We start from the raw sequence: 22277 nt of genomic DNA on the forward strand, positions 1-22277 counted from the left end.
GAGTCTAACTACAAAATGTGAATTTTTAAGTCCATGTATCATTTTGCGCTGGAGAGGGTTTTTTTGTGAGGATTTTGAGAGGCAGTTCTACAAATTGGTTCACTTAACAGAAAAAAAAAAAAAAGAGAAGAATGAAGAACAGTGCTCCCTGGTAGAACACACAGGTAAGACATACCACAGGCTCTTCCTGTACACCATGTATGTGACTTAGGAAAGAGAGTTTGCATTGTTTGGCTGAATACAGAAGTACTTCATACTCAGCAAAGGCAAGTATATGGCACTGGCAACATTCCAGGTAAACAGCCTCATGGAAAAGAGATGATAAATATATGGCTGATGTTGGTTGCCTTTGCTGTTAACTACTATTTATGGAGCAACCTTGAAGTGGGCTGGAGCACAAGATATGAAGTTTCTTTATTGCAGCAGTAGCTAGAATTTCAGAGGCATTTCCAGGTTTTTACCCTAGGCATTAGTTTACATTCTCTGTCACCTACCAGCCTTGATACTATTTACGCTGTACAATGAGGAAACAATGAGATTACTATTTCTCAGAAAGTCTTATTATCTAGTAGTCAGAATATCATAGTCAAGTTATGGCTTTTAGTATCTCGTTCTCTGATATTTTATTAATTTTAAGAGTAATTTTTTAATCATCCTTGGAGATGTTCAAATGCCATTTGGGCATGGTCCTGGGCAACATGCTCTAGCTGGCCCTGCTTGAGCAGAAGCATGATGCCCAGAGACCCCATTCAACCTCAGCCATCCTGTGATTTTGTAAGGTATTTATTTCCTCTTAGCTTGCTTCAGCAGCTTTAAGCCACAATGTATTGGATCTATAATTTCCATTTTAGAGGTGTAATTATTTAGGGAGAATACATAGCACTTAGGCCTGCAGGTGATGCTTAGAGTCAGAAAGTATTCAAACCATGCAACATGAAGAACTTCAATTAGTCAGCAGAGTTGTTGGAGCGAGAGACCTTTGTAGCTCCAATAAAAAAAAAAAATTGAACTTAGAACAAATCACATGGTGGACATTTTAAATGTGAAAGCTTTTCAAAGAGTGAGGTTTGACAGTTTTCTAAAGATACTTATATGCATTCTGAGAAGGCTTCATTCCCATCTCACATATTTCAAGATCCAAGTGCTTCAGAACCTAGCCTGCCCAACTGATATCTTATAAATTACAAAGTGATTCCTGATGGGGCAGAAAACTCATCATAAATTGCTTTAAAAACTAGGACCAGAATCTAATGAGATTGTTCTTCAGCATAATTTTGTTCAAAAGTCTTGTGAGAGGATCTTTCATTATATGGTCAACTTTGATGATAATTTGTAGTGATTGCTCAAAATTAACACTTCCTTCTGCTATCATAGATAAGATATCTACTACTTAGAGGAAATTTCCTACTATATCCATATAGTTTTGCATTCACCTTTGGTGTCACTGAAACCAATTCCCAACATACTGTATGTTTAGTAATTATGTTTAATATGCAACAATGTTAACAGATTAGTGACTCCTTTCCGGTATTAAAAAAACAGCATGGAAGCAAAAATAGAAGTATAGATTTATTAGAGAAGTTATCTAAAATACAACATTATTTTCCTTTTTAAATTAGAACATATATTATTTCAATGAAAAGATATTTTGTATTATTTCTATGGTAATAACAACTTTTAAAGATAATACTTAATTTAGAACATTTTTAATTAAAAAAATCCAACACTACTATTAAGATATAACCAAGGTTGTCGATAACATGGGTAAAAATGCAAAACAGTCTCAAAAATATTTACATGTCAGTTTCTTAAAATCTAAGAAGTCTAATCCTAAATATTCATTTTGCTTTACTTTCTCAAAATACTTTTTTTTCCTAAGTCATAGATAGATTCTGTATTCCTGTGCTTCTCACAAAGCTTCAAGTTATTGTTAGTTACGTGTACTATCACACCAGTGGATGAGGTTTCTTAAAATGGCTTATTTTGCTATCATATCCTCTCCCAAGCAGCCAACATAATGTTATACCAAAGTGTCAGTCACAGTAATAGTCATCAAAATGCACACAGCACCCACCCCCTGCCTCCCCCAACCCCACACCTTAAGAACCCTCTCCCATTTGGCCAAGAGCCTTTCACATTTCATTAGCTGGCATTTCAGACGCAGAGCAAAAGAAAAAATGGATCTCGGAGACAAGATGTTGCCAGGGCACACATGGCAAAGGTCTGATTTGGGCTTAGCAAAAGGGCACCCTCACAAACACAGCAACTTTTAACGGTCTCAGCACTGAGGTTACTGGAAGGAAGCTCTGACTTCTCTGCTCTTCAAAGGCTGACATGGGCGCCAGTTGTCCACCATATGGCACACGGGCTCATTCTCAGCATTGAAGCAAAGGCCACGGAGTTTGCACATCTGTGGAAAAATGCACAAATATCCTAAATGTATCCTTCACTTCAGCAGGACTATTTGAAATTATACACCTTGGGCCTGAACTAGAGCTCCATCTTGGTTTTGCCAGCACTAATAGTCTAGAGATGGTGTCAGCACCTATGTGTCTGCATTGATCTACACCATTTCTTGTTCCTGACACAGGCTCTCCTGTCCACAAAATATCAAAGCAAGAACAACTGAAAGCACAGGAAACAAGAACATAGGCACACATTTTCTGAACTCCATGAACAAAATGTTGTTTGTCCTTGACCAGAACTACATTGAATCCTTTCAGAATCATCTGCAAGTTGTACAGTTTTGTATCTTTCTGCATTTTTTTTTAAATCCAGTTGAAATAATAATAATTAAAAGATAGCTTACCATTGAGTCAAAATAAAGCTACTGAATTTATTGAAGTTATCCTGATTTTCAAATACTGTGAGAGGGAAGACCATTCCACATCAATAGGAGCATACTGTAAATTTATAGTGCTTGTTCCTAAAGTACAATTGGTGTTTCCACAGTCTGATGTAATAAAAACGCCTTTGTGTCTAAATGAGCATCCCCAAAACTTTTAAAACGTTGTGCCAAAATAATAACCCACCCCAAATGTGATCTCACACAGACAGGTGGAACTACTGACAAAAAAAATGTAGGTGGCAGGATTTCCTACAAGTCAGGCTGCAGACCAGGCTTTCCCTCACTCAAGGAGTAAGGCCCTCAGCAGTGACCAGCCTCCCCTGGACTTTACCGTTAACAGAGTTCAGAGTTCAACCTCTGCCAGAAACTGCTGCGTCACTACAACAGGTTATAACAGGCTTGCTACACCCTGCTGTTACACCTAGCTTTTATCTATCTTTGTAAAACCTACTCAACTTAAACCCTGTCTCAATACTCTGATATACGGCTTCTGGTTTGATCAGTTTTGGAATGAAAAGGCAAGCTACCACACACACAGTGTTTTGATCTCAAACCCATCACTGAAATGTTGATAGTAATAGGAAGGGGAGTGTGTGGGAGAAACAAGTGGTGTCTTTTACCACTTGTAGGTGGTTAAAGTAGGTGTAATAGGAAAAACAACTCTATTTTAGTGAATGTGCTTCTGCCCTATAATAAAACTGTATTTGCAAACCTTGGATTATCAATAGCAGTAGTTTAGAAAAAACAAACAGTGTAAACTTTAATGCTCCCTTACAGATTATTAATGGCAATTATTGCTATTACTTCCAATAGTTCTTCCTCGACATGTATTCTATCTTTTATTACGTTGAGTCTCCCAACAGCTTGGTTACACTTTTTTTTCCACATCAGCTAAACAAATCCCCTAGAATTATGTGTAGATTGTTAGCATGTCTGCCATTGATGAGAGAGATTTAAGAGTTTGAAGGTTGAACTAAAGCCCTTCAGGGCTAGTTTATATTTATAGGCTCTAGATTCTATTTATATCTCCCAAGTACACAGATCTGAACCCAAGAATGGAATCTTGGCTATACGTAGCTTCATTAACGGATGGTGCAGAAAGCTAGGGACAAGAGTGATTTAATCCACACAAGCTTCTTCCTGTTAGGAAGACTACCCTTCTCAAGCTGGTCAACAGAGTATTTTCTTAGGCAGCAGACTTCTGGAATCTGCAAGTTCTGCCTCTTCCAAACAACTGAGTTTTGTTAGGATTGTCACAATTCTGCGTAGGATTTCATGGTCTGTTCTGTGCCAAACAGAACTTGTAAAAAGAGTTCTGTGTCCTGAAAATGCTGGAAAATCAGCAGACCAACTACAGATTTATAATGTGAGACTTTGGAGGCAGGATACATGCTCTCCAGGTGCAAATCTGCTATTTTCAGCACAGGTATACCCAGATAGGTGGTGTGTGCATGTACAGTGAGTTGATGATCACAATACATGCTAGACTAACTCTGCATGTGCAAATGGTCCTTTCATGCATGCCTCAATTTTCCAGATTTTTACCACATGACAGCTCTAACCACATAGTTGGAAAGCCTGATGAAATTTTTAAAACACCTCTTGTTTTCTCTGGACTGTGTCCAAATAGAGGACAGCCTTACATTTTACAGCAAACTCAACTTCCACACACAGAAGCAGAGTCCTGTCAGAAGAGGATAACCACTTCAGACAAGTATTTTTGACATGGGATGCTAGCTAATACTCTGCATAGCTCTGCAGTAACACTGACCACCTGGTGGGCTGAGCTGATGCAATCAGTGTAATTCCAGAACACATATACTGGCACCACCCACTGGACACCTACCTGCTCAGGGCTGACAGTGATGGGCTCCTTCAGCACATGCCAGATCACACATTCAAGCAGAGGTGGAGTGGTCAGTGAGCCAGGGTATGTCCAGTAGTCTCTGCACGCAGGAAGGAGTCCAGTGGGGTCAAAATTTGTGAAGGAAGCTTGCTTTCCCTACAATAAAGTAAGCAGATGGGCTGATGTCAGGGGAGAGACCACATACACACACTGAGCTTGCAGTAGTGAAGTCTCCTCTGGAAGCTCCATGTTTGGCAAAAGACAGAAATGTAGTTTGGCATGAAGCACTGAGTACCAAATACAGTACATTTGGGACTAAATAGTCTCAGCAATATATTTTTTTATGTTTTCAAGAGATTGTTTCTTATTTCAAATGTTGCATTACATTCCTTGCTCCTAGAGATAACATTTGGCCTAGCTTGAAGAACAGTGAGATTTTAGATGCCATTTATACTGACTGCACTGGAAATATAGAAGCTGGGAGACCTGTTGGAAAGTCTATTGTGATAAATAGCAACATCCAATTACCTCTAAGTGCGCCTGACGACAAAGATGACAGTGTAGTCTCATTTTTTACCTTTCTGTCCACATTTCTCATTGGCACAGGCCTTTACCCATTATGAAGGTATCTAGTTACTCAGCAAGTACTTAAAAGTTTCTCATTACTCACTTCATTAAGGTATCACACACACACTGCATATGATATTTAAATACAGGAAGGTTTTTTTTTCCTAACAGTTATATATCCTGAAATAACTGTTTATCTGGACTCTCTAGAAATAGCCATAAGAAGCATGCCCTCTTGGAAGAAGGAAATTTATCCCACAGATGCAGAGATGAGGGGAAGCACCTTTTCCATCTGTCACCACTGACTAGAAAATGCACCTAGAAGAGCATATTAGATCAGGAAGATAATTCCTACACTATAGGTTTAGATGCAGTTAAAAGACAGAGAAATGTAGTCACAGAGATAGGAAATGATCACTGTTTCTAGTACTCCCTGCTCTCTACCACAATTTCATTCAAATCTGTTTTGCATTTAGGATTACGGCAGCACCAGTGCCGATGGTTGGAAGGTTTGTTTTACTTTAGCACATGCAGCAGTTTGGGAGAAGTAAAAAAATCTACTTTCTGAAGAAGAAAACACAGCACAGTTGTGATTGGTGTTAGTCAGAGACAGCAGATATTACCTTGGTTTGAATGGAGTTCAGAGCATCCACAACTTTCTGTATTTCAGGCCTGGCATTTCCCACCTGTAACACAAACCATATGAAAAGAAAAATCGCCATACACTCTCATGAAACCTTTAGCTTTTTGTTACAAGAAAACATTTTCCCAGCACCGTTTCATTACAGGAGTATTACAGCATAAGTGACTGGGACTGTCTCTGTAAAATCATGCCAGTTGACAGTCAGCACAGATGAGTCAGCCAAGGACACTGGACAGAATAAAGCTATTTTCGTTTACAGTATGAGGATTTATTTTTAGATTCAGACTGTTCTTTTTTCAAATAAATCACCCTCCTAATAAAACAGTCACCCTCAGTTAGGCCAGGACTGAGTACTACATATCCCTGGGGCACAGACACCTTCTCCAACTAGCTGTGAAGACAATTCAACTGAAACAAAACACTCTGGACATTTAACAATAACAAGAAAAGGAAAACAGATGTTATTTAGGCTGTCCTACTGCAGATTCATACACACAGCTTTGTCAGTTATGCACATCACCTTTCACTGGTAAGAATTATGGCAGTGTGACTGTCCTGTTAAAGCCAATTATGCTGCTACAGGGCTGCCACAGTGAGGGACGGCAGTCATACTCCATAACTAGTGTACAATTGTTATAGGTAAAGGAAGATGAGAATTTGGAGTACTACTATACTACAGCAGTATAGTACAATGCTGCCTTATTCTATATTTTAGGCTCTTAGGTCCCCTCTGCAACACAATGAACACGCTGGACAAATGACACAGAAGTTTAACTAACCTTCATAAAGACTCCCACCACAGCCAAACCATCAGGATGCTTCACAGCTTCGGCAAATTTACCATATTTTACATTCCAGTGTACAATATGGAGCTAGGAGCAAGAAAACAACAAGTGCATTGAAGATGATATTCCATCCAGAATACTTCACAAATTAGGATGCCAGAAAGTAATTTATTAAGAGTAGATGGGAGTTTTATTGCTGAAATTTAAAAACTTTTGTACAGTTAAGAATTTGTTGAATCATTCATCTACTTTAAAGTTGCATTTATGCAAAGAGATTTCTGTAATGCATTTTATTTTGCTTCTCACTCTTATTCCCACAGTTTTAAATGCAAGCTGTGGCTGTATCATTCTGTTTTCTAGCAAAACTCCTGTTATCTTCAGCATGAGTTTTTCCCACATACAGCCTGCAAGATTTTGATGCAGTATTTTAGTGCTATATATACACTAGAGTTCTTATCAACACTGAAATACATTATTGTCAGTGTCAGAAGAAGCAGAGAAGACACATTAACTACAGATCTGACCAGCAATTTAAGACATAAAAAAAAAAAAAAGCAATCCAAAAACCAGTCCTGTCGTTTTCTGGAAAGACTTTGAATCTCCAGGTCACATAATTCAGGATGTTGCTTTCTCTTTAATTTCTAAGTTATTTCTAATTTAAGTTCATCTGGCTGTTTCCCCACATCTGCAAGTCAAGTTCAGCAAGTAATTATGGCACTATGAAGACATAAGCCAATGGTAAGTTTCTCAGATAAGACAAAAGCTACTTCTACTTCATGAAAAAGCAGCAGAGCCAATGAATTTGTGGGGCCATTTCTTTTATCTGTCAATGCAAATCACAGGTATGTTCAGTAAATGTGTATTTATGAATACATTTTAGAAGTCTGTTGCAGCATCCAGAGGTAGATTTCTAAACACGGGACAAGGAAAGGTGGGATGCAAGGCGCTAAAGTCACTCAGTTTCTGCAGCCAGACTGTAATACAGAGTCTTAAGTGGTCCAAGGAACATCTGAAGACTCAGAGGTATTAGTGTGCCTGCGAGATCTCACTTTGCTGCCTGCCCTGTCTGCCCCAAAATTATTCTGTTGCTTATACAAATGCCTCTGATGTTAAAAATTGAACCCAGGAAAAGGGGATGTGTGTGCACAGAGGTGCTGCAATTCTATTCCTTCATCATTTCCAAGAGACGCTGAGAAAGCAGGAAAAAAACCAGTGATAATTAATGCAGGTTTTTCTGCTTCCCTTTGACATGAAGTAGCTGGGAAAAGAAATATTACAAGTCCTCCAATTCTGATTTCTGCTCTTGCAAGGAGCAGGTTCTAAGGTGGCATTGTACCAAATCTTCTATGGTAACCTCCTCCTATGAAGATCTGTACAGAAGCTGCTACTGTGGTGGAATACTTAAAAAACATAAATACTCATTATACACAAATGACTGAAGAAGGTAAAGCATGTCCTACCTCTGCATCATACTTCACACCATCCACAGTGTGCTCAGACCCTTGGCCCTCACAGGATCCCCAGTGAATGTGAAACTGTACCAGCCTGTAGACTCCATCCAGCGCTCCTCCCTGCAGCACTGCAAAACAAAGAGCCTCTATTAGCAACTCTCATAACCTTTGCTATTGAGTCTCACTTCAAACTCAAACAGCCATCTCAAGTCTTCCATGTGATTTACAGTTCATTGCATGCTGCCATGCTACTCCAGATCATCTTCAATGGTACATTACTACAATACACCAAAATCAGTAATAAATGCATAAAAACGTAAGTGACTTTACAGTGAGCATCTCATCAGCAATTTAACAGGCATGCTAATATTACAAGTGATGAGGGAAGATGTAACTTTTCTGTCACCAAGCAGATAAAAAAAGGCCTTTGTAAGAGGTTCATACAGAGTTATTCTCTACGGAAGTACAATTGAAGACCAAATCATCTTTCATATACTATTGTGCTCTGACCTTTCATTTTAGACACTTCATCCATTTAGGCCTTAATCCTGCAAATCCTGTGGCAGATGGGATTGGGTAAAATGCTTTTGGTTCCAAATTAAACCTAAACACCTGTTAGCCATGGGCTGCAGTAAGGTAAAGTGCTAGGCACAGGGCAAGGCATTGCAGAGATGTAAACTCAAATCTCTTGTCCCTCCCATTGTGGTGAAAACGGCAATGCCAGTACAATAAGATTTTTTAAATTATGAGTTGTTTATTTATGGTCTCCATTATCTGGCATTACTCATGCTATGGGACTGCTGTAAGTGGAGTGCCCAGCCATGCTTTCAATTATACAGGAGTGAGGTCCCCTGAGCTCCCTTATTCTGCTTGTTAGTTTTACCCTTCCACTTACACTGAGACCAATCACCATTATGACATGCAGGATCAAGCCCTACTACTGCAAAATGCTCAAGGCACAGACAATGTCTGCTTCAGTGCAGCATAAAGCACAGAACAATAACAAATAGTTCTATTAAATAGAGCTATTTATCTAAGTCACCAGAGCAAGGTTTTACGCTGGTTTGTGGTTTGGCTGGGGTTTTCTCTCCTTTTTTTCTAAACATCTCAAATTCAAATTCACAATTAATCTTTAAGATTTAATTAATATTTAAAAACAAAAAAATATTTTTAAATGTAATTTGAGCTGTTAGATATTTTAAGAGACGAATTCATCTCTCTATATACATAAATATATGTAATACATAAATATATATGTAATAAAGTGACAGAAGAGTGTTGACATCAGATATTACACATAAATGTGCTCTGTGTATGTGCCACAAAATGGTTCTGTGGAGTAAAGATGCTTTTCCTCTCAGTCTGCAGTTAGTCTAGACACTACCACAATACGTGCATTTGTGAAAACATACACCAAATGCTGATAGGAAAAGGTCACTGTATGTTCAGGTTTGAATAATTCTGTTTATAGGCAAGCATGGACAACAACAGCCATGGATATACGGCAATGAGGTCAGAAGGATTTCACTAATAAATCAGAATACATGAAAATGAAATACAAGTTTTAAAAAATACAATCATTTCCAACTGTGTGCCCTACACATGCAAAATTTGGGTTCAGTGGACAAATTTAGCAATTGCCTGGTGTTCCTTTGGTGAATATATTTAAAAGTCTCCTAACATGTACTTCTATTTGAAAAATGTGAATACATGTTCTACTGCAGCCTTTGTAATTTCCAATACCGTAGCCAACACTGAACAGCCAACAGACTGGGACTTGCCCTACCCCTTGCCAAGCTATGTGATCCAAAGAAGAATGGTTAGTTAAAGTAATTAAATAGAAACATATCTTATTCTACTTTTACATTTCTGCATCTGCTAGTTGCCAAGAAGCATAACTGTTTTAAGCACAGGACCACAAATCAGAGTGTTTTTTTCAGAACAGTGACTGTGAATGTGTATTAGTTCCTTTGGGAAATGAAGAAATTGGTTGCTATATCTTTACAGATGCAAAATCATTTAATCCATACAATATCTTGCTTCATTTAAAAGTGATGCCACGGAGTTGCAATGTTTCAGTTTCAGGTTCTTTAGCTCATGGTCTTGCTGCTCGTTGAAGGTACGAATGGACCGAGGTTCCACGACTCCTCAACCTCAGAAAGCACTAGCGCAGCACAGGTTAATCTGCCATTATTAATCAATGGAAAGCATGCTGAAAAGCAGAACCATGCAATATTCTCGAATTCATTTGCAGTGTAATTTGTCTACACAAAGTTTGCTATAGTCTCATAAAACTCAAAAGATGCAAAGAAAAGAAATCTCTTTGTAGTTTTTGCTTACTTTTCTCATTCTGTGGTTCTCAAATCCAGCTCTAGCTTATTTTGACTCACAGCAGAGCATTCAAAGAAAGTAATAATTAGATTAGTGTAAATGAATACAAATTCAGCAGGCTTAATTACAGAACAGCCCTTCTTATTCTAGCCTACATTAAGCAGTTATTTTATTTTTAATACTTCTCAGCTTTTCCAAAGAAGTAGAATTTAAAACTAAACTTAAAAGACAAAGCAGAAATGTCAGAGCTTTTTTTCTTCCAGCACAAGCTTTTTAAACCATGAATAAATGCCACCAGCTTTTGCAAAGTAAAAGTTCATCAAGAATCAGAACAACATTCACATCAGGAGCCTCCCTGTCTTTGTCCAATGTGACAAGAATATCAAGTCAGGCCACATTGAGAAGATAAGTCCAACCCTTCCATCTTCTTTTTAAAAAGGATGGGGAAGTTCTGATCCATATCTGAGCATTTTATCATTAGCTCCCTTCCTTTTGAAATTAATACTAGCAAAAACCATTCTGAAAATACACGTGTAGCTGTGCTCCTTTTTGTTCTATAGCACAGCTTCAGATGCAATGCCGTCTGGAGACAGCACAAGCTGAGCTGAAAATACATTCTTTTCTCATAGATTCAATCTACTCAACACAGTTTGTCACAACCTATTCTCCAATGATGTGCCACAGCCCAAGAGGTAACACCTTGAGAGCACCTTTTTGGTTTTTTACTATTTGACAGTTATTTTAAATGTCACAGTGGGACAAATTTGCAACTACTTTGCTTAAATTAAGAAATGGTAACTAACTTTTCTGATATCATTCTACCTTCTACCCTTTACTGGAAAAGTTAGACTAGTAACATCTAGTAATTACATTGCACTGTTATTAAATGATCTCAAAAGATGGTCTAAATACGTAAGTATTAGCAGCACTAATTTGGAATGGAACTGTTCCATTGATGGGACTTATTTTGACTGTGGGATTTCTTGGATACAGAACGTGAAGTTGATTTGACTCTATTATGCTTTCTGGGGACATCTGAAAACACACAGAAATCAAAGGCCATTTTGGTGCACCTCGTACAGCTGTTTACTGAGGCCACAAAACTTCACTGTTCTACTTTAAGGCCAGTCAGTGGGCAGCTACCCTTCCCGTGTGAAACAGAACAGCCTTGAAAAAAATACTGTGGATCACTTCATACCTTTTTTCAGAAAATGTTAGCATCCATATCTGTGAATTTTTGCAGAAATACTGTGGAATTACTCTTATTTAGTTAACTCCTATGGGATGTTCCCTCTACACAGTGCAGAAGACTAATAAATCTCATCAAGGCAATACATATGCCGATGAAATAATGAAAATGGCTGAACTACAAGATTGTTTCATGAGCTAGAATGAATTCCTTCCTGCCATACAAATTAGTGTGGTAAGAAAAGATACTACTATGAAGTTCATTACTCTGAATAAGAAAGTGTTCTTCAAATGAAAAATCACTAACAGCAAAGCTCCTTCCAGTAGCTGAAATAATGGGTCCAACTAGAGCACAGTAGCTGTCCAAAATTAGGATATTAATTCTAATTGAGATGCCATCAAACAAAAACTTAACAGCAAGACATTTCAAGCATTTACCTCTGAGGACAGCCTTCTTACATACATTGCTTTAGCACAAAGAAAATCAATAATTTGTATCAGCCTATAGTAGATGTGCATGTACATATGTACTGTAGGTATATATGTATGTAAACATATGCATAGTGTATATATTAATGCTAATATTTTGTAAGCTTTTGTGTATACAAAAGAAATCTGTACAATAGAAAATAGCACTTGAAGAGGGAAAGCAGATGAAGCATTACTTGTGCACCATGCACTATTAATGACATAAAAAAGGCTCTTATGAGGACGCTCAGGGATTAGCCTTGTGCTCTTATGCAAGAATGGGCTTCCTCATCTGACAGACTGAAGAGTTCAGTTAGGGTGAGCTGTCACTTCTGTGAAATGTGGAGTACACAGTCACACTTTGTGAGATGTTTCCTTCTGTATGTTATCTCTTTCAGACATTCCTCCTAGGATGTTCTATCATGACAAGCAAGAAGTGCAATTCAAGCATCTGACTGTAGGGTTCATACTTGCAGAAAACATCTCTAACGGGTTTCGCCATGAGAAAAAAAAATTGGTTTCACCATTAGGAAAAAAAACCCCTACTTTGACCTTGCTAGAAGTTTAGCCTGATAAGGCAACAAGGATGTTCCACAGAGATAGACCAGAATGAAACAATTGCCAAAACGCAGCAGGTCTGAATATGTGTGTATCTGCAGCAGGTCAGTGGTTTCAATTCACCTCAGCTGAACTATTTCATCCAGACTGGGCTGCAGCCAGAAAGACTCTGACCTGCTTAAAGACAAAGTCATTTAGGTTCTTAACATTCCTTCAGCTCCCTGGGACCAGTGCAGCTTATTTCTCATGTAGTCTCTTAAGTGGAGATTCTCTGAGAATCATATGATACTGTACTGAGCCTCTGAGGAGCCCTCACATCTCACACCGTACAGCCTGACAACAACTTTAAGAACCAAGTCGGAAGTATTGAAATTCTCTTGAAAGTATTCTCTCTCGTCAGTTGGTTTAATTTCTAATAGCTAAATACTAATCTCAGTGACTGCTTACTGTACTGAAAATTCTGTATTGGACACAGTGTCCATAAAATGTTGAGATCTAATGAAGGACAAACAAACTTAAGGTGTGAGCATTGCCTATAAGTATGCAGCAAGCCCTCATGCCTATAAGTAAATAAACAAATTATCAGTTGGGAAGAGTGGTAATCATGACATCTGGCACACAGCTTCATTACATCTTAAAAATAAGTTTTTCCAAATGGCCCTAGCTGATAACAGCTGACTAGTTTCTCCTGGTTTTGCACTAAAAGCGCCCCTAGAGGAGGCTTTTGGAAAAACAGAAGGAAGTTGCCACGATTCTTAAATGTGCAGTCTATGTCAAGTTTCTGCTCAGAAATCATATGTTAACAAAAAAAAACAAAACCAACAACAAAACAACAAACCGAAACAAAAAGCCAATCTAAGTGAAGGGCACTTTTGGGCTCTGTAAAGAAATAAAGACCTGAAACATGCAGGACTGATCTCAAGCCCTCTCATCTCACCTTCCAGTTCCTGGAAGCACTAGAGCTATTCAAGTCACTTGTTTACATAGGCATTGCAGCTTCTGTTGATCCCAGTTCACAGGAAAAATGACTTAATGATTTCACACCCTTGAGACCTCTGACTTTCTAGTCCAGCTGTGCACAACATTACTTGTGACATAAGCAGGTGCGCTGAGTACAGTCCCCTAAAGGTATAAGCAATCAGTTCTCTGATTTCTGATTCCAAGGGATCAACACATTGCTTAGGCTATCCTGCACTGTGGACCTTCAATCCATGACCCTATACTGATGACATGCAATATTATTCTGGCATAGCTAATGTAACTTTGGATCTGGGAAGCCTAAAAATAGACCAGTAGCAGTGACTTGGATGAAGAGTGGTGCCTTAAAGACAGCAAACCCGTATGTTTCTTCCTCCATTTACCAGCTGATGTGGAAGCATACAAAAGAAGCACTGGCACAACTTTCAAACTCACCACCAACCAAGCAGTTTGGTTGCACTGGTTTTTGAATTACCATTGTAACAAAATAGAATGGTTTGTTTACAGTGAGTCATAAGACAGCTGAAGCATACTCATTAATATTTACAATTACAGAAAGAATCAGGTAATATATTGGATTACAACTACTGAAAGACTCCCAAGGGGTGCTAATATCAAGGTGAAAACTCTTTCCATTTCCTCAAGTCTTCTCATAATTTTTAAGTTCTGCTATGATTTTATGTTTGAAAAAATTCAGATTTACTTGGGACTGGCTTGAATTCCAATATTCTCTCTAGCTCAGCAGCAAGGAAGGAGAAGGAAACAATTAAGAGAGTTGTCCACAAGCATAAATTAGCAGTACATTTAGCTAAAGCTTAACACACAGTTGCAATTCACTTCTGTCAGGTTCTACAGCTAAAATATGACATTTTAACATTCTTGATATAGAATAAATTAAGGGCTGATCAACGTCTTCCTTTTGTGAACTCAAACAGATTATCAGAAAATACAGAATACATAGTCTACTGCTGTGAACATTTTTTCATTTGAATTTCAGGTTTTTAGATAAGTTCCAAAAGGTTTCCTGTGAAAACTTAAACAAAGAATACATTTTATGTACATTACAAAATCTTTCAGGTTCTTGAGGCTTTTCTGAGTAAAGTCACATCCTGTGGTTTTACAGCTCTAAGAAGTTGCTGTTTACTTGTCTTTTAAAGTGAGTGAAACAACACACAAGTCCTTACAGCAGACTATAATATGAAATGTCTAATATGATAAAAGAAGTACCCTTAATGATACACTCCTTTGCTATAACATTCCTAAATTGTAATAATGCACCTTATTTTAACAGCTATAAGCACCATTTGCTTCACTCATACGTGGAAGGTCTGGTCCCAGGACACAACAGTGGATGAACCTGAATTTAAAGAGACGCTTTTATCATAATACACTTTTGCTTTCAAAGTTTAAGAAATTTTAAAGAGGAATGCCTACTAATATTTGAACTTTTACTACTATTAAAAGACAGTGGACATGAGATCTAAGAAAGCAACTGCAAGAACTGAAGGAGAAGAGTGACTAAGCAACAACTAGAAGAGGAAGCTGACCATTCACTTTCTGCATACAAAACCAAGAAAGCATTCTGAAAGACTGCCAGGAAAGAAGACAGAAGATATCCTTTTAATCTAAGAGAAAATAATGGAATTTCTTAAACAAAAAAATGTTCATAAACATGGCAATGCTGGCTTGTGAAATTTCCTTTCCATAAGCAATTTCTACCTATCAGCAACTCTGCAATATGAAAGTGTTTCACTCTGGGAATTGACTGAGCCTTTAGAAGTATATTCTGGAATGTAACAGCTGTCATACAACCCAAGAAACTGAAAGGCTATACTACAAGAACTGAAATTGAAGATTTGGAAGTAATTGCCTGGGAAGAGGGTTTTTCTAAGCATAGTTAGTAACGTCTAACCATATCTAAAAAAAATAACAAGAAAGTAAAACGAAGGTTCTAAAACTATCACAAAAGATTAACATAATTTCTCTGTTAAAACTTCATTGTAAGAGAAAATTGTATCATCATCATGGCTGGGCTTCGCGAACGAAGATTTTGGAAGGGCTCTACCCACATTTGTTACAAGCGCGCTGGTGGCTAAGAAGGCCAATACGAGACAGACAAGTCCAATTGCAAGGGAAAATTGTATAGGCCATAGACATAAACACAACCTGAATCAAGAGTTATGTCTATAAATCTCCATCTACTAATAGAAATCTTCTAAGCACAGAGAAGAAAACATTTTCTTCTGTTAAGATATATTAATTGCATAAATTGCACATAGATTATTTTTGTTTAAAAAGTTAAACTTTGACGACTTTCTTACTCAAAGTAATATAGATGACATATTTTAAGAAACCCTAATTTTTCTTTTAGATTTTTCTTTTTCACAGATATGAGCAGAAGCTTTATATTACATATTCCTGATGCACACGTGTAACGTAACAAACATACATTCTGAATGGGAAATATCAAAATTCTGATATCTACTTGTTCTTACTTATGATCAACATTATTTGCACTACATGTTTTCTGAATCACAGAAATAAGTAACAACTACTTTCAGAGTTTTATCTAAACATGCATTTGGACTTAACTATTTTTACTATGCTATTACTACCTGTATTTTTTATTGCAAGAACTCATTTTGCATACTCTGAAAAGCAGGAGTGATCAGGCATTAAGACATAGAACTGCTGTTCAGTTTGCTTCAGTGTCATTGGTTATAAGCCTGAAGATTCTTAATGAAATGGATCTACTTTGCATGCAGTTAGTCATTATTCACAAGCAATTATTACTTCATTTTGCTCCTACTACCACAGTTAATTCATTACCACATATGGGACAGCTCATAGAAGCAAGCAATACAGCCTGTGGGAAGTATCTACAGGATTTTATTCCATTGTCTTCGGTAAAATATACCAGCACTCACACATAATCTCACTTAGTTTCTCCCTGTGACTGTCGTGTGATGTCTAACCAAGAACTGGGTACATGCATTAGAGTCTCAAATTCAGATCAAGCAGAGACAAGTCAAAGACAGCTCTATTTTGCGTAAGGAAAGTAGGTTACCTAGTTAACCGCATACAAATGAAGCCAATTAAGTGTGCTGCCAGGTAGGTTCTATGCACTGTAATTTTCAATAGTAAGTGTGATACTGAATGATCCACCTCTACCTGTCTTCTTAGAGATCTGTTTAGTTGGGTTTTGTTTCTAAAGAATACTCATTTTCTGATACACTAATAGAGCTACTGAGAATATTTCTACTTGCATCTCCTATCCTCCCACTCTGAAAGCTGTGTCACTGAGTATCTGTCAGAGGATCTCTGTCACAGATGTTCTGGTTCTGCACCGACTTCTCATAAAAAGCATTCTTCCTACAGACATTTCTTTAAATCATTTTATGTATCTGCCATTTTTTCCTCACAACCTAATTTTCACAGTTCTTTTCAAACTTAGGCACATGTAAAGTGAACACGTAATAGTTTTTATACTGTGGAAACCTGAACCTGTTTCTTTTGGGCTCAGTGAGAGCAGGATGGCAGTGGGAGCAGAATTTGCATGTGTCTGGTAAAAACAGAATCCCCTTTTTTGTCCTCCAGATCCTTTACCTTATTTCCTATAATACTGTTAAAATGAACATGAATTCAGTTCCTTTAGCTCTGCAGTGCTTCACAAAAATACACACTAAGAGGTCAGAATACCACCTTCTTCTCTTTTTTAGACCATGCAAATATTAATGTTGGTGCTCTGTGTAAGTTATACATGGACCTATGTGTATTTATACAACTGTGAACACTTATATCTGACCACTTATAATTGTTAAGCATAAAGGCTGTAATTGAAATACAAAGTCAAACTCTTAGGGCAATGCTGAATGTCTGTTATACTGTTATATTACATTACCTGCAAAACCTTCATATTTTTACTAGGCACGGATCATTTGGTTTCAGCACCATTCCCTAGATGATATTGCCAACGAAACACTTATGAAAAACAGGACACTTGCTCAAGCAAGTTAAATCAGACAGTGTCTAGAGAAGTCAGTGACTTACAACGGGATTGTTTTTTTTTATCTAAATTGAAAATAAAGGGACATTTATTGCAGAGACTGATGATTTCTGCGAATTCAACCAAATGAAAAACTACAATTAAAGACAACCTACAAAAACTTTGTTGCAACAGCATCTTGGATTCTGCCTTTCCGTCAATAAGGTCATTCCTTTCAGTAAGGATTACTAAAGGTTTGCAGAATTCAGTGCTTAATATCACCATACAGCACAATGAACAGCAAGACCCTGTGAAACGACTGCCTGCCAGCAAACTTTGTAAGAATGTGTCGGATACATTATCTTTACCTAGAAAGCCACCGAGAAACGTCAGTGTAAGTCTTTTTTAAATTGCAAAAGAATAAAGAGGTATTTTCTAATCATTCCTCTGTTTCTGTATTAACCTGGGAGCACGCTGGCTTCAGAAATATGAAATAATATTTTGATAACCGAAGAACTATTTCTAAGCTATTTCCACTTCAAATTGTTAACTGTAAGCCTTTACTATTCTAAGGCTAATTTCTTCCTATGATGTATTTTGCCTCTTCTGTTAACCATCTGATCAGTAGCTTACAATGAGCTATGCCTAAAATTGCTCTTGTCAAATACTTTTTAATTTTTTTCTCTCCACAGCTGAGTCCTTATCCAAATCCTCCTGATTTATAAAAAAATTAAGCAATTCGCTTCTCCCTAGTAGGGCAGCTCAAATCTGCCCAGATAGGGTTAATTTTCTTCTAACAGGAGCTCAGTTTTCTCCTTGCCTAGAGGAGTGTGAGATGATGCTAAATCCACACCTTACAGAAGCCGACTTTGGTATTTTTTCTCTTTAAAAAAACCCTATAGCCTCAGTAGGGTAGGAGCTCCTTTTAGTAGGAGCGTTGGTAGCAATTTCTGCCATGTCCCCTCCTGCACCCGAAGGTGAGGTCTCACCTGATTTGTCGGAAGAATCATCATACTCAACGTTGAAGGAGTGCCCGTTGTTGACGATGTTTCTTGCCGTGCTGGCATCATAACTGAAGCTGAGAGGCTCCAGAGAGGAGTCGTACTTGGCGGACTTGCTGTTGATGTCAATAGGGGACTGGCGCTCTCCATTGGCGATGGGGAAGTGCTCATGCCAGTGAGCAGGTCCTGCAAGACAGCGGAAAGCAGCTCAGTGGGAAAAGACATAAAACTCGGACGGTATAAGCAATAACACTCGCTCTAGAAACCGGGATGTTCGAACACCAGCATGTCTCTAACAGCGTACCAATTATGAAGGTTTGGCGGTGCTGGCAGCAAAGGCGAGGGGATATCCCACTCCGGGACCGAGGCAGCCCCTCAGCCTTGGAGACGGGGGTTGTACCGGGAAGTCCCGGGGGCCGCCCCGTCCTGTGGAGCTGCGCCCACCCTTCCCTTTCCGAAGTAAAGGAATGACAGCGGGAACGCAGAAGATGCGCCGGCACACGGCGCTGCCGGGCGGGCTGCTCGGGCGCAGGTGCATTTCAAGGTTACGAGAAAAACGCGCCACCGAGCTCATTCGGGCTCCGGGCAAGGGCTCGGCCGGGCGACAGCGGGCACGTCCCGGGCGCGACTCCCGGGAACCTGCCGGCAGGTGTCCCTTGACAAGTGACAGGTGTCCCGCAGCGCCGGGCACTCACCGTCGTGGCTGCCGTATCCCCAGTGGTGGGACATGGTGTTCGGCTCTGCCCGTGGAGGCTATCGCAGCTCCGTGGCCCCAGCGCTCTCTCAGGGGCTTTTATAGGCTCCCGCCAACTCCATGCCCTTCTCTGCGGCCGGAGGAGGGGTGGGGAGTGAGGGTGGAGGCGGAGGGAGACTCCGCTGGGGGCGGAGAGAGCGGTCCCTTATAATCCGCGATCGGAAGCGGAGCCGCTGCGGGTTGGGTCAACAGCGCCTCCGGCAGTTGGCGGCGCGGTCTGGGTCTGCCTTCGCCTTCCATCCCCGCGTTCCTTCCCACGCATCGCGCACCTGCGGGCGCTGCGCGAGGCGCTGTGGGCGCCGTGACCTTGGGGAGGGTTGCCGGGGGCCGGGTGCGGGGCGGGTGTTGCGGTGTGTGCGGGTGTGTGCGCGCCTGTACGTGCGTTGCGGCGGGGCACGGGCGCGGCTCGGCCGGGCGGGCGGGTGCTGCTCCCCTGCTGGGAGCCCAGGGAAGGCAGGGGGGAGACACGGCCGGGAAAGGAGTGGTGCGGGAGGGCCCGGGCAGCCGCCCGGGTTTTGTCATGGGTGCCAGGTTTTGGAGGGAATTAACCGGGGTTTGGAGGCGGGGATTAGCGGAGTTGGCGGAGAGGAGCTGTGGTTGAGCTTCGGGAGAACTGGGACGTCAGCGCTTATTGCTCAGTACTGCGTTTTTCCTGATCGCCTCTGGAGAAGCTGCAGGTCGACCCGGGCTTACGCTTATTTCTTACGGTTTAGGAAATACCCACTTACTCCGAGAGCGGCTCAGTTGCCGCTCCCGAGGATGGATCTGCGAGGATAAAATTGAGCAATGCATATTTTAGATGTTTTTATATTGCGCAACGCTCCGGTGTTTTACCGCAGGACAGGAGGGACGGGACCTTGGCAGCCCTCTCACGGCGGCTCAGTTCCGTGCCCTGCCGGCCTCCCTCGGCCGCGCTGCGGTGGGGCCAGGCTGGCCCTGAGGGCAGCGCCGACACGGGGGGGCTACAGATGGTCCCCTCTGAAGGCTTTTCTTTGCCCTCTTGCTCCGAGCAGTTTTCGGTATGAGAATGACGTAACTTTATCCCATTTTCTTATTAAGATGGTTTATTCAAATCCGGTTTTAATTTTGTTCTGTTGGGATTCAAGCGCAGGGGCCTAAATTCTGTTTTCAGTGAGGTCATTGTAAAGCTAGAACAACAACACCAGAATGACTCCATCATTTACATTGAGCATTGTAAAACGTGTGTCATTTGTTTGTATTTGTTAAGAGGAGAGAGAAAAGTCTATTTGTACAATGTGGGTACTGTTGCTAATAGCAAAAGGAACCAGCTGGGAAATTGCTTACAAAAATTAAAGGCATTTCTCAGACCCCTTCGAGTGTACGCAGAAAATATTTAAAGCTTGTTACTGATTAACACAGTGTGTGTCCTTATGTTTGCGTGCTTCTACTCAAGATGGTTTAGCAACCACAAAATGGAAAGGTGATGGCAAAACTGAATACACAGAAATTATTTAGAGGGGGCTGTGGTGTATGTGATGTAGAAGAGCAAATGGAAATGCACATTATACCTTTATTAGGAATTCCTTGTTTGCTCATTATAGATACTTTCCATCAATCACTTCTAAATCTGGCAGTTGCGCTGTTCAGTATGTCAACAGTCTCATAAACGCACACATATACAAATCCATATAGTTAAGAATCCTTGAAGAGCAAAGCAGAAAGCATCCCTTTATGTTATAGAAAGGAATAAGATTTCAGTACATTTCAGAGGGCTTTCTTCCATTCAGTTTTACTATTAAAAAAATCCATTCAGCCTGATTCCCCTGCATTCTCACATGTCAAGTTTCCACTGACGTCAAAGGGAGCACCACATATAGGAAAAGTACAGGATTAAACACAACACAGTGTTTGGCATGGTAGAGTTCCTAAAAGATCTACATAGGGTTCTTAGCAGGGAAATGAAGTCAGTTACCAGCAGCACTGAGGGACTGGGATTTAATCATATGAATCTTCATTTTATTACGTTATTTTTGTCAGTAGGTATGTGGGACATGCTAAGCACATACAGACGTACATCCACGTTAGAAGGTCCATTGTTCTTAAAATCAAATACCTGTTTTTCTTGATTATTCAGCAGTGCTTGCAGGCTTGAGCCCATGCCAAGGGACTGCTGTCAAGAGCCTGGCGTTGACTTGAGCTTGTTGATTCCAGCCTCCTTCTTTTCTGTTTCCTGCCTACACCAGACTCATAATCTGTGACTGTGGTTTTATGGCAGAATGGAATGCCTCAAAGCCATAAGCTAGCCCTGAGAGGAAGTTGGATACTAGAAACAGTACAGTCAATAATATGGCACACTGGTGAAGCTGCAAGGCGTGTTAGCAACAGCAAAAGATACAATACACACGAGCTTGGTACCTGCAGTAGCTCAGGCATCTCACCTAAATCCAAACTATGATCCATGAACCTGTTCCTCTCTGCCATGGTTCTGCTGAAGTTGGTGGAATGATGAATACCAGTAAGGCCTACTTGCACATACAGAACATGTAGGAGCAGTTCCTCAAGCAAATGTTCACAAATCCTGTGGTGACAAAAGCATTATAAATACATTTCAAGCAATACAAACACAGGGAACAGATTAGATAATTACTGTAGCCATTTGATTACTCGTGACTCTGACATTAATATTTTGGGTAGAAAAGATGCCAGTGTAATCTTGTCTCCCTTTCCTGTCACTACTAGTACCACATACTGTGAAGGTTTTTAGAAACTAATAAAACCAGATACCATTCTTCATCTGTCCTCAATTTCTTAACATCATGTCACATCTGAATGTAGTAAACAAATTGGTATTTCTAGATTTGATGGTTCTTTTGAGTCATATTAGTAAATACAAATAGAAGCAATAATAGTAGC

General features: G+C 39.8%; 1 protein-coding gene across 2 annotated transcripts; it reads right to left on the bottom strand.

The window, feature by feature from the left end:
• Positions 1 to 1556: 1556 nt before the first annotated feature.
• On the bottom strand, positions 1557 to 19578 carry CA2 (carbonic anhydrase 2). Of its 2 annotated transcripts, XM_018078775.1 has the most exons (7): positions 19345 to 19578; positions 18638 to 18835; positions 8150 to 8268; positions 6684 to 6776; positions 5885 to 5947; positions 4695 to 4850; positions 1559 to 2410 (listed from the first exon to the last, which is right to left on the bottom strand). In XM_018078775.1, the coding sequence occupies exons 1-7, from the start codon at positions 19376 to 19378 to the stop codon at positions 2291 to 2293; spliced, it is 783 nt and encodes a 260-aa protein (XP_017934264.1). In that variant the 5' UTR covers positions 19379 to 19578; the 3' UTR covers positions 1559 to 2290. The 2 variants fall into 2 exon arrangements, with proteins under 2 accessions (XP_017934272.1, XP_017934264.1); XM_018078783.2 differs by lacking the exons at positions 18638 to 18835; positions 19345 to 19578 and adding an exon at positions 10481 to 10502 and having other exon boundaries at positions 1557 to 2410.
• Between the last annotated feature and the right edge of the window lie 2699 nt (positions 19579 to 22277).

Source organism: Manacus vitellinus, unplaced genomic scaffold (assembly GCF_001715985.3).
Source record: "Manacus vitellinus isolate BGI_N305 unplaced genomic scaffold, ASM171598v3 scaffold_1_pilon, whole genome shotgun sequence".
NCBI lineage: Eukaryota > Metazoa > Chordata > Aves > Passeriformes > Pipridae > Manacus > Manacus vitellinus.

Bases quoted from the DNA above. Each gene is read 5' to 3' on its own strand.
- CA2 (XM_018078775.1), bottom strand. From the start codon at position 19,378: ATGTCCCACCACTGGGGATACGGCAGCCACGACG. The intron at 4,851-5,884 runs GTAATATCTGCT...ACTTTATTGTAG, and splicing joins TGAACTCCATTCAAACCAAG to GGAAAGCAAGCTTCCTTCAC. The intron at 2,411-4,694 runs GTAGGTGTCCAG...ATTTTTCCACAG, and splicing joins TCACTGTCAGCCCTGAGCAG to ATGTGCAAACTCCGTGGCCT.